At 48.4% G+C, this 15,042-nt stretch overlaps 1 protein-coding gene across 1 annotated transcript in view; it reads right to left on the bottom strand.

Annotated features, from left to right (window-relative positions):
• Positions 1-13,619, bottom strand: part of DAO (D-amino acid oxidase) — a 21,847-nt gene extending 8,228 nt beyond the window's left edge. The window contains exons 1-8 of the mRNA XM_081801983.1: positions 13,518-13,619; positions 8,492-8,694; positions 6,146-6,260; positions 4,841-4,917; positions 4,123-4,188; positions 2,642-2,696; positions 1,279-1,383; positions 104-186 (exon numbers count right to left, since the gene is read on the bottom strand). Coding sequence (XP_081658109.1) covers positions 104-186; positions 1,279-1,383; positions 2,642-2,696; positions 4,123-4,188; positions 4,841-4,917; positions 6,146-6,260; positions 8,492-8,685 — 695 coding nt within the window. The 5' untranslated portion in view covers positions 8,686-8,694; positions 13,518-13,619. The remainder of the gene's footprint in view (positions 1-103; positions 187-1,278; positions 1,384-2,641; positions 2,697-4,122; positions 4,189-4,840; positions 4,918-6,145; positions 6,261-8,491; positions 8,695-13,517) is intronic.
• Positions 13,620-15,042: the final 1,423 nt, after the last annotated feature.

The following is a 15,042-nucleotide window of genomic DNA, read 5'->3' as shown; positions in this document are numbered from 1 at the left end:
TGGAAGAAAAAACCTGCAGCGACTAAGCAAGGGGCCTGGGGTGGGCAGCATAGAGAGGGCATGAAGGTGCCCCTTCTTCTGCCCTAAGATGTCAGATTCTTACCCTGGGATGATGTATGGGGACTGGTAGATGCCTTTCTCTGGGTCATGGGTGAGAATGAAGTGCTTCATCCAAGGGGCATCCACCTGTTGATTGAGGGCAGACAAGTCTCATCGGGGGAGTTGGATCACTGTTCTGCTCCCCTCTCTGCCTAGATGTTCTGACAAGTGTGGCAAAGCCAATTCCTAAGCCCTCTGCTGACCCTTCTGCTCCAAGTCTGCCCTGACTGCGTGCCCTTGCAGGAAGAGCCACCCCCGCTCCCTGAAATATCACGCATTTTCACCTACATGACCACAGAAAAGCCCAGCATACATGTACAAATACACATACACTTCAGCCCACATCAGGAACACACCAACACTCATACAGGCACACATACACACATGCCCACAAAGGGGCATCCTTCACACACATGCACACATACACAGTGAGAAGCAATGTGGGATGATGTTTACAAGACACAGGCTCTTAAACCAGATTGTCTGGATTCTAACCCCAATTCCACAACTCACCACCATGTGAATTTGTGCATGTTACCTAATTCCTCTCTGCCTCAGTTTTCCCATCTGCAAAGTAACAGTGGCAATATGATAGACCTCATCTCAAAGGGTTCTGGTAAGGATTAAATTAATAGCACAATAAAGTGCTCCGGCCTATACCTGGTACTTAATAAACACTCCATAAATGTTTGCTCTTTTTATTATAATACAGGAATATGCACTTCCTACATATGTAAAAACATATACGTGAGGGGCGCCTGGGTGGCTCAGTCGTTAAGCGTCTGCCTTCGGCTCAGGTCATGATTCCAGGGTCCTGGGATCGAGCCCCGCATCGGGCTCCCTGCTCTGCAGGAAGCCTGCTTCTCCCTCTCCCATTCCCCCTGCTTGTGTTCCCTCTCTCGCTGTGTCTCTCTCTGTCAAATAATAAATAAAATATTTAAAAAAAAAAACATATACGTGCATGCTTTGCTATATTATGAAAAAAACCCGAAAGAGAATGTTTGGAGGGGTCATGTTGGTCCTTCTTGCTTCTTTAACATGTCAATTGCCTGAAATCTGTGAGGCTCTTCTAACAGATGTCCCCAACACATCCTCTATCTTTGGAGAGGAAATAAGCAGGCAGCTACAATCTCTCTATCAAGAAAAGCAGGAGGTTCCATCCCTCACCTTCACACTCACCTTAATGATTTGTCCCCGGCCTGGTTTCAGTAGAGGGTCTGGTTGCAATGCCCCAGCCCACACCCCAGTGCAGTTGATAATCACGTCAGCACCTCCTCTTGCCACCTGGCAGCAACGAACAGAGCAGGTGGCATGGGAAGGGGTGAAGGCCCTGGTAGGGCCGCTCTTTCCCTCCCCTCTTTCCCTCTGCCCTCCACCCTGCATCTCTCTGCTCCCTATGGAACAGCAGGGAGGAGGCTCAATGAGGAATCCAAGGAGCGGACTTCAAATCTCTGCTCCGCCATTTACCTGCTATGTGACCTCAGAAATGTTCCATCATCTCCTCAAGGCTCAGCTGCCTTCACTATAAAGTAGGGCTGGTGATATCTGTTCTTAGACTGTGTGAGGATCCAATGTGACCCTGGGTGTGAAAGTGCTCAGGAAGGAGTACTGTGGAAGGGGGAAAACCTTCTTGGGACCTCCCAGAGGAAGTCAGACACAGAGATAATTCTCTTCCTCCTTCTGAATCCTTTTTATTTCATTCTCTTGCCTTCTGCTCTGCCAAGGCATTTTCAGAAGGCGTGGTGGAACCCCTGGCTCTGTGCATGTGTGCGATACTTGACAGCTCAAGGGTATAGCATGATGGGCACCCAAACCCCTAGCCCAGTGCCAGTGACTCCCCTCACAGGTCTGTCATGGGGCACACACATTGCAAGGCATTGTTGTCATTCAAAAGCCAGCATTTGCTACATTGGACTGTGAGCTTCTTGGGAATAAGGGCTGTGTCTGAGTCAACCATGTATCCCAAGTGCCCATCAGGGCTCAACCCGGAGGAGGTACTCATTATATAATGCCAGTAGCTGCATTTACCAAGCACCTTCACATGCCAAGTACAATTCTAGGTGCTAGGATTGAGTGACGTTATACAGCAAAGCTCCTGGTACTTAGCCAGTGCTTGATGGTGATAGCTGCTACTATCATTGTTATTGATGATGGTGTTACTCTGGAGCCAAGTCAGCTAAGAGCTTTAACTTTGCAGAAACATTAACCCTGATTTGTGTAGGAGGCAACCAAGTGTCTGGAACTCAAGAGTGGAGTGCAGCTGATACAGGTAAGAGGCAGCCAACTCTCCGGCCCTAAAACCCACTGAGGCTCAGAGGTAGATTAGCCCCTAATGTCCACCACTATCCTACCATCCCTTTGTTCCAGCCACCAACATCAAGACAGAATGCTTGAGTCCTTCTGGGATTCAAGAAAGGCCTGGGACAGGCCTCAGGGGGACCCTGGGAGTCTGACAAGGGACCCCCAACCCAGCAACAGGGAGCAGAGGCCTCCCCTCCTCACCTCTCTCCCACATCCAGCCCCTTCCAGCCCTGCAACTCACCTCCTCAAAAGACTCCACTTTCTGCTGGAAGAATTTCACTCCCCTCTCAGTTAACCTGGGGGGATCAGACACATCAAAAAGCCCAGTATTCAGTTCTTTGTCCCATCTCTCCAAGGTGATGGCATGGGGGATGTTCCCTAAAGAAACTTCTGTGGATGATAGTCCCATAGGATGCTCCTTGAGAAAATGGCTGTGTAGTCAGATCAGATCAGTTCATAAGCACCTTCATGGACTAGTGGTCCATGAAATGTCCCATGGGAAAACTGAGATGGCTCAAGCCCCTTGTCAGCCGATGGAGATGGGAGAAGAGCCTTGGTGAAGGTCATACAGTGAGTTAATGACGGGATTGGGACTTAGACCCAGGCCTCTTAGTCCAAAACTCTTCCTACTACCACCACATTGCTTTGTAACATCAAAAGGAATGAGATGCGGGGTGGGGGAGGGGCAGAGCTGGACCAATGCTAAACGCCCCTTTGTCAGAAGCAAGGCATGAGGAGGAAGGTGGACTGGGGACATCCACCCCTCCCTCAAAATGTCCCAGAGGAAAAATATCTGTCATTATTAGAGATGTAGGAGAAACATCAAAAGAACAGGAAGTAAACCCTATGAAAGGTGAAGCATAACCTCAGGACTATTTCCTCAAGATAGAAAAAGTGGGGATATTCTGTCTAGGAAGAGGCTGGATAGGAGTCATAAGTATCCTAGCGTTAGGAGAAATAACTATGTTGTAGTGCAATGATTCCGAAACCTGGCTGATAATTAGAATCACTCAGGGAACTTCTTAAAACACAAATTTCTAAGCCCCACCCCAGAGGATCTGATTCAGTAGATATAAAGTGGGGTCCTGAAATCTGTATTTCTAAAAGCTCCTCAGGTGATTTGATAAAAGCTGCAATCCATTCTAGATTTTTTTTTAAATCTTAATAAAATAGTAAAACATAGGAAATATATGGAATCTTCCTTAATATGAATATAAATATAAATATGTCTCTCAAGCTAATGTTTGCTAATTTAGAACACTACAAGATTTCTATTAACATCAGAAACAAGACAGAGACAACCACTATACCCTGTATTAGTTAACATTGTTCTGGAGGTAGTTACCACAGCGGTTAGACAAGAAAAAAAAATGAGTTATAAAAATAAAAGGCAACTTCTGTTTTGCAGATGATGTAAATATGTCTGGAAAACTTACGAGAATCCATTTAAAACCATTACACAAACATTATGGATTTTGGTGAGGTCAGTAATAAATATCACATGTAAAGATCTGCCCAGATGGTTCTGATGCCCAATCAGATATGGAAACCATGGTTTAGTATACAGAAGTGATCAGAACCAAGGATAGCTCCCACCAAGCCTAAGAGTTGTCCTTTAACATTTGGGGTTGGTCAATACAAAAACAAATCCCATGAACAATTGTCAGTAGACACCCTGGTCCTTGGGAGGTGCTTTCCTTAAACCAAAGTTGAAATTCTCACCTTTCAGTCAGCCATGGTAGATACCTCCTCCCCTCCACAATCAGGCTTGTGTTGAACCAGCCATAGCTAGAGTCAAAAACAGGCAAAGTGGTAATAAAGAATCAGAATCAGAGCGATATTCAAAGACTTTCAAATGGAGGTGGGAGCAGTCTCACTTTAGGGGGCCCCCAAGGGTAGAGCCAGGACCACTGAGTGAAGTTCAAATGGGGACTGGTTTTCAGTGCAAGGAAATTTTTTCTATCAGAAAAGCCATCCCTGACATTGGGGTGTGCACATGGAGACTGGATGTGCATTCTTAGAAGGTATTCAGGCATGGGGTAGGGTGAAGGGAGGACCAAAGAGACATCAGGCTGCAAGGGAAAGAATAGAGGCGTTTGGAGTCACACAGACTGGGTTAGAATCCCATTTTGGTCACTTGGCTGTGTGACCTTGGGAAGTCATTTAGGCTCTCTGAAGCTCAGTTTCTTCATCTACAAAAGAGAGTAGGGACATGGAGCTTCTGGGCTTCAGATCTGTGATCCCCCACCATCTTAGCCCAGGTCCCTTATTGGGTGGGTGGCTTCTCCAAAGGAGCTGAACAGAGCAGCAGGAATCCAAGGTATCAGTGGCTCTTGGCTTGGGGTGGAATAGGAAACTTGGTACCTCCATCTTCTGTTGCCTTCTGGACAGATCTGTCTGAATCATAGCACCTCAGCCCCTTTGCCCATAACAACCTCACCTGTAATCAGGGAACATGTCCAACTCTCTGCAGGTCAGCTTCCGAAATCCCAGAACTGTGTCCTTCCAGAACGGATCCTGCCAAGGAAGGAGAGAAGGAGGCCCAGAGATGGGTGAAAGTCAATAAAAAGTTGTACAATGTGTACCACATGTAAGGCACTGTTCCAAGTATGTTACTTATACCACTCCATTTAATATCCCCAACAATCCAGTGAAATACATACTATTCTTATCTCCATTTTTACAGCTGGGCCAATTGAGACTTAAAGAGGTTAAGCAACTTGTCTAAAGTCACACAGCTAATAAACGATGGAGCTGAGATTTGCACCAACACAGTTTGGCTTCAGAGTCCATGGTCTTAACCATGATGCTATACGAAGGAAGGGTGAGAATAAGGCTGAGGGCGAGTGATAGGGTAAGAGTCAGAAATAGGAGAGAAACTGTTGACAATGAGGGTTATATCAAGGGGTGAGGGTGGGAGGCAGCCGAGCACAGGGTCAGACAACCTGGTGGAGTTTTGGGCCTCCCCACGGACCACCTTGAATTCTCTGAGACTCCCATTTTCTCGTCTGTATAATGGAATTAATAATCACTCTTGGTCCAGTGAAAGAGAACAGATAATATGGGTGATGCCTGTAGCCCGGTGCTAAACACTGACTCAGCCTTAGAGAGCTGGCCTGGGTTTCTGGACACCCCGCCCAACCATCCCCTCCAGCAACTTAAGAACATCCCCCAAGGCTGTGCCCTTCTTAACGCATTAGGCACCATGGGATCACAAACAGCCTGGGTTCAAATCCCAGTTCTGCCACATAAGAGATTTGTGACTTGAGCAAGTTACTCCATTTCTCTGAGCTTCTATTTCCTCATTGTACAAAGAGGCTAATGATAGCACTTACTTGTTGGTTATTATGAGAATTAAATAAGTCACTAGTCGTAAAGTAGTTAACATAGGGCCTGGTAAATAGTAAGGGCTCATGTGCCATGATGAGTGTTTTAGTCTATCTTGGCAAAAAGCCCTGGCACCTCCAGGGACACAGGCAACCTTGTGACTTCAGCATGAAATCCTCACCACTACAGGACATGTCTGGGTTTGACTCAACCAAAGGCTAGTTCCCCTGTTTCATCAGAAAGTTCTTTGGTCTCTGCCAATTTAAGAACAAAATTGGAAACAAAAGTAATTTTAAAGCATAAATAGAATTTAAAGGAAACCTGATTTGAATGCAAGAGGCTGTCACCCACAAGGCTCAAAGTACTCCCCAGACTCAGGCTCCCAGCCCTGGTCTGTGAACAAGGACCCCTCACTCACCGGAAAATCTTCACGGAAGAGGTTGTAGCCTGAGATCAGGGCCAGGCCCATGTTTGCAGCATTGGGAGAATGGATGTGGCTCAGGAGATAGTCAAAGGTCTGCTGGTTCCAATGTCTGGAAGGATCCCACAGATTCTCGGTCACCTAATACCCTGAGCTGGACAAGAAAACTCTGAGGGTTGGCTTGCATGGGATTGTGACCAGGCTGGTGGGGATATGTCAAAATCCAGAAATCCACCACGTTCACTTCTGCAGCGTCCCAAATGCCTATGGGTCTTCCCTAAGCCCAGACTTTCTAGTATTTCCCCACTAATAGGAAAGAGAAGGGGGGAAACAAGGGATGATCCATCACAACCATTTGGAGCCCACCTCGGGCTTGGGATCATGTAGCTGCGAGTTTAAATGAAGGCTTAGGCCTGCTTTGAGATCTGCCCCACAGTTCAGGCTCACTCCAAGCACCTCCCCCTCCCCCCCGTATAAATGCCAGCAGGAGACCTTAGCTTGCTGCTCCCAAACACTTTCCTCCTCTTCTTCCTGGGCACATAACTGGCTACATCGCCTAGAGTCCCATGCAGTCAGGTGTGGCCTATGTGACTGCATTCTGGCCAATGTACCCTAAGACCACACATGTCGTCCTCATGCTGTGCTCCTTCCAAAAGCACAGCATAGTGACATCAGAAGGTAAGGTGACACAGTCACTGTGGCATCAGATGTGACATCAGAAGCCACAGAGGAGGACAGCAGAGCTGCGAGATGCAAGGAGCCCGGGCCCCTGAATTGCCACCCAATGATCAGGAACATCGGTTTTGGAATTTATGGGAGAACGTAACTTCTGTTTGAGTCATTACACACTTGGGGCTTCTTTGCTGAAGCAGCCGGCAGTTTGTGGTTTCTACACAGACAAAATAACCTTTGCAACGTCTTTGCTACACCTGATCATCCATCCACCCATTTACAAGTATTCCTGATCTGGAGGTTCCTCTTAAAGTTAAAACTAGAATTACCCTATGATCCAGCAATCACACTACTGGGTATTTCCCCGAAGAATACAAAAACACTAATTCAAACGGATACGTGCATCCGATGTTCATAGCAGCATTATTAGCAATAGCCGAGATACGGAAGCAGCCCAAGTGTCCATCAATTGGTGAGTGGTTAAGAAGATGTGGTCTGTATATACAGTGGAATATTACTCAGCCGTAAAAGAGAATGAAATCTTGCCTTTTGCAACGACATGGACAGAGCTAGAGAGTATAATTCTAAGCGAAGTAAGAGAAAGACGAATGCCCTATGATTTCACTCATATGTGGAATTTAAGAAACAAAACAAATGAACAAAGGGGGAGAGAGAGAGACTCTTAACTGTAGAGAACAAAATGATGGTTCCCAGAGAGGAGGTGGGTGGGGGGTGTGGGAAATAGGTGATGGGGATTAAGGAAAACACTTGTGGTGAGTGCCAGGCGATGTATGGAAGCGTTCAATCAGTATATAGTACACCTGAAACTAATGTAACACCGTATGTTAACGAACTGGAACTAAAATAAAAACATAAAAAAAAGAAATTGTTAAATGAAAATGATTGTCACAATGGGCAAATTCAGGGGAGCTAGATTTCTAAGCTGTTAAATATAGCTGTTAAAAATGGCAATTAGAATGAGTTCAAATAAACTGAAAGATCTTTTTATGAATTTATATATGGAAAAAAAAAATACGTCTCTGAGGGCAAAATTGCTCCCTACTGTACCCGGTGTCAAGGACTTTAGTGCATTTTGTCCTTCTTTACAATTATTGCTGGGGTTTGAAGGGCTCAGTTTTCTTTTTCTTTTTTTTTTTTTAGATTTTATTTATTTATTTGAGAGAGAAGCAGAGACAGAGACAGAGAGAGCACAAGCAAGGGCAGTGACAGAGGGAGAGGGAGAAGCAGACTCCCCTCTGAGCAGGGAGCCCGATGTGGGGGCTCGATCCCAGGAACCCAGGATCATGATCTGAGCCGAAGGCAGACGCTTAACCGACTGAGCCACCCAGGTGCCCCTAAAGAGTTCTGTTTCCTGTTAGCCACTGGGGAAATCAGATGAAAATGATCTTTAAATAAATAAACTAGGAAAAAAAATACCATGTATTCCTGATCCATCCATGCACATGGCATCCACAGCCACCCAGTTTAGGGGAGGCATGGAGGAAAGCCTCCATCTGTCTGGCACATAGTAGGCCTTACTATTTATTAGTATTTTCTTCTAAGCTTTGACAAGGGGCTTGTTCTTGGTGACGGGAACCCTGAGAGGGAGCATCCCCTCTTCAAACTCAGCCCCACCAGTTCCCCGGGCCGCCCTGTGGGACCCTCACTCACACTTCCTGTGGGTTGCTGGGGTCCGAGAGGTAGGCCTGACAGAGGCCGGCAGCCACGTTGCTGTTGGTGAACGGGGTGAAGCGGTCTGCATAGACCCTGACGTCCAGCGATGGCAGGACCGAATGGTAGCGCTCGTGGATGCACAGGGCAGTGGACAGCCCAATGACCCCGGCTCCAATCACCACCACGCGCATCGTGCCGGCCTGCAGGGGGGGAAGGTTGCAGTCTTCCATCACCACCATCATCACCGTCCCCTGAAAGGCTTAGAAAGTGCCAGACACCGCCAAGTCCTTCTATACCTGATCCTCTTAATGACCCTCAGAAATGGAAAAATGGGAACATAGAGAGGCCAAGCAACTTGCCCAAGGTCACGGCTCAACGGGTGAGTGATGCAGCTTTGGCTGGGCAGCCTCCCCCGAAGACCCTGCCCCAAGCCAGGAACATAAATAGGGCTGAGCGGAGCGTCTGGCCGGCTGTAGACTTGGGGGCTTGCGGTGAGGACCATGGGCTCCAGCTTCAAATCTCATACCTCAACTCTGCCACCTAATGGCCATTGACTTTGGGCAAGACGCTCATGAGCCTTCACCTTCTGGGAAACGGGGGCGTGGGGGGGCGATAATAACAGTCTACCTTGGAGAAAGATGGGAGTTTTAACAAGATGGCCAGTGTAAAAGCCTCAACATAGGGTCAAGTGCAAAGGAAGTAGTTTACTGACACGCATGGAGTACCTACTGTGTACCGACCCCAGGGCTAAGTGCTTCGCCCCACATTCTCAGGAGGCTGGGGTTATTGGCCCCGTTGTTCGGATGAGGAAAAGGAGGCTCAGAGAGGCGAAGTAAGTTACCTGAGGTCACACAGCCAGTAAGTGATGCTGCCGGGATTTAATTTCGGTTCAAGTAAACTCAACATCCACTTATGGCGCACCTACTATGAACCAAGCTGGGACCTAGTGGGTGCAAGGTCTGACTTTAGAACTCGGGTCTTCCAGCACAACCGCTCAGGGCCGGCCTTGGGGGCTGGGCTGGCTGGGTCCTCAGAAGTTTAAAAGGCTTAGCAGCTTTGGACCTTGAAGCTGCTTGGGCCCCCACACAGCAGGGAAATACCCTGTGGGCTCCTGCTGAGGCAGAACAAGGGGACTTTTTTATGCCCGGAAGGGCCAAGTTCAACTTTCCCTCCTCTACACTCACAGCCCTCTTCCCAGACCAAGCCTCCTGGCAACCCTGTGGCCCTGAACGGCAGGACATTCTCAATACGGCCTAGTTTTGTAAAAGGGGAAAACGGCTCCAGCCCACAAGAACTGGACTCCGTTGGGGTTTCAGCAGCCAAGTTGGAGATAAAACCAGGAAACGGAAAAGCGTTTCTCCTCTGGACCATTCTCCTTCCTGCTGTGAGGCTTGGTTGCAGGGGCAGGACCCTCTCAGGGACTCCTAGCCTCCTCCCATCCCGCCTCCCCCCCTACTTTGCCTCAGGAGATTCAATCTCCTCATCTGTAAACTAAGAGTAACCCTGACCTCCCAGGGTCACCCTGAAAATGAATCCACCAGCTTGGCAGAAGTTTCTGGTGCCGCACCTAGCACAGAGTAGGGCCCTCAGTATGTAGTGACCTCCTTCTGTCCCCCGGGCATCTTGAAGATAACAAGGTGAAAGAACTTGGGGCAGGGGAGGGGAGGAGAAGAGGAAGAAGGGAGAGTCAGACCTGGCTTCACTTCTGACCCTCTGTGTGGCCTTGACCAAGTGACTTCCCCTCTCTGGGCCTTCTGACTCTCTCTGCATAACTCAGGAGAGTTGACCACTTTTGTGCATTAACAATAAGAAGGTGAGAATAGAGGGCTTTCCAAATTCCCCAAATGAATCCAAGAGGCAGCAGTAACAGCCCAGGCTGGGGGTCAGACATACCCGGGTTCGCAGCCTGGCTCTGGCACACACCCAGCCATGTGACCCTGGGCAAGTCGCTTAACTTAACTGAGCGAGGGTGACCAATCTCCTCAGTTTCCCAGGACTGAGGGTGTTCCCAGGATGTGGACTCTGAGAGCGAAAACCAGGAGAGTCCTGGGGCAAACAAGGATGAGTTTTCATCCTGATTGAGCCTCTATTTCCTCTTTTGTGGACTTTTAAGTGTTACAAATCTCCCTGCCCATTGTCTCCCCACCAAAATATCAGCTCCCGAAGGACAGGGACATTTCTTTTTTAAGATTTATTTATTTACTTTAGAGAGAGTGAAAGAGTGTGTGCACAAGTTGGGGGGGGGGAGGCGGGGCGCAAAGGGAGAGACGCTCAAGCAGACTCCCTGCCAAGCACGGGGCCCGATGCAGGACTCGATCTCACTACCCGTGAGACCGTGACCTGAGCCGAAACCAAGAGTCAGACACTTAACCGACTGGGCCCCGGGCGGGGACTTTTATCTACTGTTCTATCCCCAAGGCCTAGAATAGTGCCTTGCCTATATATAACAGGGACTCGCGAATGAATGAACGAATGGATGAATGAATGAATGAACAAGTGAATGAATGCATGAATGAATGTATCAAGTTCTTATGAGGATCAAAAGAGAAAATACTGGTTAAGTGCTGGGGAGCTCATAAATGACAGCAGTGATTGTCACCGTCCCAGTTCACAGGTGAGGGGGCCAAGGACAGAGAGAGGAAGCTAAGTTATTCGAGGTTATAACAAGGGTTGGAGGAAAGGTGGGGTGTGAACCCAGCTCTGCCTTTTCCAGGGTCTGAGGTTTGTTTGTTTTGTTTTGTTTTGTTTCCATTCTCATGCCACCTAGAAAACCAGCAAAGGATGGAGAAAAAGAGGAGCTGCTTCTATAGTAGAGGTTGTGAGGGACGAGAAGGAGAGTGTGAAAACCCTCCACAGGTTTCTGGGCAGGAAGAAAGAGGCCTCGGCCTGAAGCAAAGCAGGCACACGGCCTGTCTCCGATAACCAGGCTGGTCAGGTGTGTCGAAGCCTCTGGTTAGGAGCAGGGGCACATGCCCAAGAGAAGAGCATGAGGGACGCCTGGAACAACATCTGGAGCCAAATGGCCAAGATAAAGAGGGACAAGTAACAGCGTGGGACTCAGTTTCTCCAGAGCGTAAAATGCTAAAGATGAGTTAGACGTTGTCATACAGATGGGGAAACTGAGGCCCGGAAAAGCGGAGAGACTCTACCAAAATGACGTGTTTGTGATAAAAGGGTTTGTGGGGTCTTGGGGTGAAAAAGTCTCCGGAAGGGCGCCTGGGTGGCTCAGTTGGTTGGGCGACTGCCTTCGGCTCAGGTCATGATCCTGGAGTCCCTGGATCGAGTCCCGCATCGGGCTCCCTGCTCGGCGGGGAGTCTGCTTCTCCCTCTGACCCTCCCCCCTCTCATGTGCTCTCTCTCATTCTCTCTCTCTCAAATGAATAAATAAAATCTTTAAAAAAAAAAAAAAGAAAAAGTCTCCGGAAAAGGCAAGAATAGGTTGAATCAGGAAAAGAACTGTCGACACAGAGACAACAATAGCCCTGATATAGCCTGTTCCAGTCCCTGCGCTAAGAAATGTATGTGCCTTATCTGCTTTCATCTTCTGACACCCTTCAGGGTTATCATTATGCCCATTTTCCAGATGAAGCAAGTGAGGCTCGGACACCCAGCTGGCGGTGAGAAGCGGAGCCCGGCACAGCCTGACTCACAAGTCCGTGTCCCTAAACAACACCATGCGAGGCTGGCAAATCATGCTATTTGAAAAAAATCAGAGGGCGAAACAGGTGAAAATAAACAGCCAATAAATATTTCAGCGTCCTGCATTGAAAGAACCCATAACATACAACATGTGTACGAATTTTTAGTGCGTTGCTGGTAGGCATAGAATTGAGAAGGAAAAATGTGGTTCCCAAGCTAGTCATCTTAAACTGCAGGACTCAGATCTGATGCTGATTATAGCAACCGCGTGTGTGTGCATTAGAGTACAGTATAAATGCATGAGCTTCTTCTGAGAAGCAGAAGCCAAGCTGTGGGATCTGACAGATCCAGCCTCAGGTAAAATCATTCATGCACGTGGATAATGAACTTGTGGATTCGCACGCGCGCGGCTCGATTGCTAGGTCAGCCATTCCTCGTTGTTGCTGGTGTTCCTGTTAGTGTTGCCCTTCTCCCGCGTCTTGCACCCTTAACTTGGAGTGTGCATCCGGGAAGCTGCCGAGCTTCTCACATTTATCTGCGTGCGTGTGGAATTATAACATGTCCGTAAGTGTGGGGCGGGAGGGGAATTTGGGGCATCTGCCACTCGCCACTACACACGTGTAGATTCATTACAGATGTCCTCTTGCTTCATCCTCTCAACTGCTCTGGGAGGTTCTACAGACGTGGGACTGAGGTTCAGGGAGGGGAAATCACTCTCCCAAAGTCACGCAGCCAGTGTGGGGCAGCATTGGGATCTGGACTCTGTTCTATCTGAGCTTTCTGCACCGTGCTATATAACTATTAGGCAGTGGGCGGTAAGTTGGCACCTGACGCTTTCTGCTTGCTTTTCAGTCTCGTGTTTGTTTGCTTATAACCTCCTTTGTCCCTCAAAAGGAATTTGGGGCAGCTTGTGCCTTTGATTGCTATTTGCGTGTAGCAAAAAAATAGGAGACTTGTTAAAAAAAATCGACAAATCACGGGCAAGGTATTTGAATGAACAAAATCGGGTTGTGCCATATGGGTACTTCTTCTGCCGTTGATATTTTCACAGTTTACCCTTAACAGGAACAGAAATGCTTGACAACCAGGCTACCAGCCCCCTGTCCCCAAATAATCATGACCATTTATTGAGTACTTGCTATGTGCCGAGTTCTGTGCTAAGCACTTTCTGTTCATCGCCTCTTTTGATACTCAGACTAACCCTGGAAGAGGTGATTATGATCCCTGCCTTCCAGATGAGGAGAAGGAGGTCTGGAAAGGTGAAGGCACTTGCCTATGTTCCTGCCTAGCCGCAGAGCTGTCACCCGCCTTGGGCTCTAATGTGGAGCCTTCTCCTTAACTCTGGGAGGACCCTGAGTCCTGGTGCACCAACACCCCGACTCACCTGAATTGCCCAACTTCTGAAGAAACAGCTGCTGTAGATGCAGGATCTTATCTCCTGAGGGGAGTCTCCTGATTCTGGGGCGTCCTGTCCTCAGCCCTCTGCCCGCCAACTGGGACTGGAGCTCAGGGTCAAAATCTGGACTTATGGACAGGGCACAGCGAGGGGTGGGGCTTGGCACTGAGCTGCTCACAGGCTGGGAGACCTCTTCTCCCCTCCTTCTGGTCCCTGAAAAGTTGCCTGACTTTTCTGGCTGATCCCAAGCCCCTGGGGACAGCCCTTGGGGCGGGGGTGGCGGGGAGGGCTGATGGGGACAAGGAGGTCTGTCTCCCTGGGCCAGCTGGAGACGATCCTCTTTCTTCCCTCTTCCTGCTGCCACCCTGGGGGAGGGGAGGGTTGTTCCCTAGCCACTGTGGGCCTGGTCAGCCTGGCAGCCCTGTGGAGAGGCCAGAGATACAGGACAGGGCCTCCAGCGGCCAGCCGGCCAGCCTACTGCCATTCTTGGATGCTGGGTGCATGAGGCCAAGGAGAGACTCAGGGTGACGCCTATTTGGGCCATAAGGATGCGTGGCTCTTTGCTGCTGTATCCCAGAGACACGGGCGGCAGAACTCCAAGTCCCTCCTCTGCCAGAGCTAGACGTGGAGTTGTGATTATTAGAGCTGAAGGATTATCAGGCGCCTCACTGTGTGGATGGGAAGACTGAGGCCTGGAGAGAGGGACTAACCAGCCCCAAGTAAGGCATTCTTTGGGTCAGCTTTGAAGATCCAGCCTCCACTTCCCTATCTTCAGCATCGTTGAATAAAAAAGTGAGGATAAAATAAGAAAATGCATACAAAATATTTAGTGCGTGGTAGTTTTTAATAATTTTTATTTTTTTTTAGATTTTTAAAATTTATTTGACAGAGAGAGAGAGAAAGAGCGAGCACAAGCAGGGGGAGCAAGGGAGGGAGAAGCAGGCTCCCCACCAAGCAGGGAGTCCGATGCGGGGCTGGATCCCAGGACCCCGGGATCATGATTTGAGCCAAAGGCAGACACTCAACTAACTGAGCCAACCAGGTGCCCCTTTATAATAATAATTTTCAAAAGCATGGGGTGAACTCCACTTTTTACTCTATATACTTCTATTTCGTTTGAATTTTTAAAATAATAGTCATGTATCACTTTTATATCACATGACCTTGTGTCCCTAATTCCTTGTGCCCCTAGTTCATCATGGGAATATTTAAAGTTAACAGTTAATTTAAAGTTAACAGAAATTCCCCGGATAGCTTCAGGTGCCCCCGCCCCCCATCCCAGCAATGATGTACGGCTTGTAAATTTCAGTGTTCCAGTTTATTTATTTATTTATTTATTTATTTAAAGATTTTATTTATTTATTTGACAGAGAGAGACACAGCGAGAGAGGGAACACAAGCAGGGGGAGTGGGAGAGGGAGAAGCAGGCTTCCCGCTGAGCAGGGAACCCGATGTGGGGCTCGATCCCAGGACCCTGGGATCATGACCTGAGCCGAAGGCAGACGCTTAATGA

Source organism: Leptonychotes weddellii, chromosome 13 (genome assembly GCF_054177405.1).
Source record: "Leptonychotes weddellii isolate Sample4059 chromosome 13, ASM5417740v2, whole genome shotgun sequence".
Taxonomy (NCBI): domain Eukaryota; kingdom Metazoa; phylum Chordata; class Mammalia; order Carnivora; family Phocidae; genus Leptonychotes; species Leptonychotes weddellii.
The sequence above is the reverse complement of the archived record's forward strand: the minus strand, read 5'-3'. Positions and strand labels throughout refer to the sequence as shown.